General features: G+C 45.8%; 1 protein-coding gene across 1 annotated transcript; it reads right to left on the bottom strand.

Annotated features, from left to right (window-relative positions):
* Positions 1–314: 314 nt before the first annotated feature.
* Positions 315–2,498, bottom strand: crybb1l1 (crystallin, beta B1, like 1). The gene is given in 6 exon segments (XM_034181292.1): positions 315–977; positions 1,089–1,231; positions 1,324–1,456; positions 2,203–2,321; positions 2,405–2,424; positions 2,427–2,498. Coding segments are annotated over 6 exon segments (657 nt in total). The 5' UTR covers positions 2,497–2,498; the 3' UTR covers positions 315–805.
* Positions 2,499–2,951: the final 453 nt, after the last annotated feature.

Genomic DNA, 2,951 nt, shown 5'->3' with positions numbered 1-2,951 from the left:
TACCAACCCACCCATTTTTTAGTACTTTTGTTGGGTTATGAAGCTTTGCAAAGTGTTTGCATGCATTGCCCAAATTCGTAGCATACATTAACAAATCCAATTCTGTTTGTATTCTTTATGTTGGCAAGCATTTTTTTCCATTTGCAAGTTTTTTTTAATGCAGCAGCTGCTTGTTGAACTGTTATTTGAAGTTGTAAATGTTTACCACTGTGCAACCTTTTATGGTTTGCAGACATATATTTCACCCACATTCCTCCCAGAATGCTAATAAAAAGACCATATTTGAAACCAAGATTTTCCTTTTTATTGAAAACTAAGCCAGGATTCTGTACAGCAGAGTAGAGGTGCAATGCACAGGGGCCAGAAGAGGAGCAGGGGGCTCCAGAAACTCAGTTTTCAATGGTGCATCATACCCTGAGCTGAAAATCATGTGTAAGACAGAAAATGATGTTTTGTTCCCTCTTTGGTGTTTCAGGGGACTGGATGGGGAAGGAAGAGAGGGACTAGGAAAAAAAAAGGATAACTAGCGAAAAGCAAAGCTCTGCCCACAGGGGAGAAAGAAAAAGTAGAAAGAGAGAGAGAGAGAGAAAAGGAGAGAGGAACGAAGGGTGGTCAGATCCAGGTGCTCCTTCTGCTGAGGTGCTTTGTCAGATCCGGTGTAGATCTAAATCCTCACCCTTTCCCTCGCTGCATAGATCACAGGCCATTTTATGAAGGAAACTCCTCAGACATCTCTCCCCCGTTCCCTCTTCCTCCGTCCCTCTCCCTCATTTCCGCTCTTTCTCTTTCTCTCCTTCACTGAGCCTCACTTGCTGGCCATGGTGTAGCAGCCCTGTTGGTGCCACTGCATGTCGCGGATACGCCTCACGGACTGGAACTGAGGATAGCGGGCACCATACTCATTGAAGTGCCTGTAGTCTCCCTTCTCCAGGAGGTACTGGCTGCCGCGGTATCCAGGGAACTGGTATCCCACCCAGCTGCAAAAACAACAAACACAATTTTTTTATTTGCATTGTATATGAGTGCAGTCTCATCCAGATGTTTCTTAATTTGCTAACATTAGACTGATTTCACTGACGGATACTCACGTGCCACAGCTGACGATAATGCTGCCCACTCTGTCAGTGAAGCCGTAAGAAAACATGCTAGGAACGTCGTCATCCATAATCTCCATCTTGCGGCCCTTGAACTCTCCCACCTCATAGAGGCAGATCTTGTGCTTCTCGGGGTCCTACAGACACATACAGAAGGGCGGCAAAGTCAGCAAACAGACTAAAGCAAACTACAAAGTAAGTATGTTCATTTCAGGTGTAGGTTTAGTACCATTCTGACAGGCCTGAAGGACAGAAGGTAGTCGTTCTTCTGGCAGTTGCTCCAGCAATCCCAGCGAGGATACTCTCCCTTCTCCAGGATGTACATCTCACCACAGAAGTTCATCTGTTCAAAGCCCACAAAGCTGCAAATAAGAAGAATAAATAAGACCTACACAGACACTGATGTTCATTGGTGTCAAAGTCGATCCACAGATTTTGTAGCGTGAGGCACGTGATAGTCTATGACACTCCCTGGACTTGACACCAGGACGACACAAGTTACTTTCTAAGCCAAGGCCAATACCCATTTGTAGCTGGGCAGACTTTGACAGCACAAGATGAAGTATCTTGCCCAGTGACATAGACAGGTAGCATGACTAGGAATTAAATCCGGGTCTACATATTGGTAGGCCCGACTATTTATTCAACTGAGCTACCTGTAGAACAGAAAGTAGACAAAGGACGACTGCATTTCTATAGTACTTTTCCATCGAGCAGATGCTCAAAATGTTTTGCAATGCTGGCTTACATTTACTTCTCCAGCCCCAGGCGCGTACCCATTTTACTGCTAGGTGGACTGGAGCAATACAAATCAAGGCCCAATCCAAAGTGGCCTTTCGTCCTTTCACTATATTTTGCACATGTGCAAAGTGAAAGAAAAGGGGCAAAGGGAGAGTATTGGGATTGGGCCTTTGTGTGTTGTCCATTGACACAGGTAGTATGGGTCATATGTTGGCGTTCCAGCTCCTTATTCACGGATCGAGCTATTCGACAGGTAGCAACTAAGACTGCACTATGAACCATCTAGACAGTACCTGCTAAAATGAAGGTAAATGAAGACATTTTGCAAAGCCTGTTATGTGCATTCTAAATTTTAAGGGATACTTACGGTCCACACTCAACACGCAAGGAGCGCACGCGGTCCATGCCCATTTCACACACATTCATGCACTCATTGGAGATCTCAATCATCCGACCCTGGAAGTTCTCCTGGTCGAACACGTACATCTGGTGGTGACACACGCACACAGAGGAGTCGGTGTGGGTCGATATGTTTTTAAAATTAGCCACTTCTATGAAGCAAAACCCACCTTGTAGGACATCATTCCATCTCAGACTTCTTGCTCTGAGCAGCTTTCCCATCAGTCTGGGATGAAGTCTTGGACTTATCTCCACTAGACATGATTACTGGGGTGAAAAGAGAGCAAAACAAAGGACCATGTAGATTTTTGTCAAATCCCAACTGTGCCAAGTGGTGCAAGAAATGAAATGATGACTGACAAATCACAGATGAAGTATTCTCTCCTTTGCATCTGTGCACACCTGCCGTCAGGAAGTGCAGGTTGTGTCCCTTACCTGTTGGTGTGTGCAATGTCTGTGCCGCACCGAGCCTCACTGAAAGTGTGTGGCTCGGAGTGCGCTCCTCCCTTTTATACGCTGGCGCCCACAGGATGGGGATTAGGGAGAGAGAAATGAACCTGCTGAGGTCAGAGGCACGACACAAAAGAAAGCCCACATCATCAGAGAGGGACAGTCAGAGGGGAATGCTCGGAGGAAGAACATGACCGACAGATACTGGAGAGCAAACTAAAGTCTGACTACCTGATTCCTGATATGACTATTCAGAGCTCATGTTTC

Source organism: Thalassophryne amazonica, chromosome 11, assembly GCF_902500255.1.
Source record: "Thalassophryne amazonica chromosome 11, fThaAma1.1, whole genome shotgun sequence".
Lineage (NCBI taxonomy): Eukaryota > Metazoa > Chordata > Actinopteri > Batrachoidiformes > Batrachoididae > Thalassophryne > Thalassophryne amazonica.
This window is presented reverse-complemented; position numbering and strand designations above follow the sequence as displayed.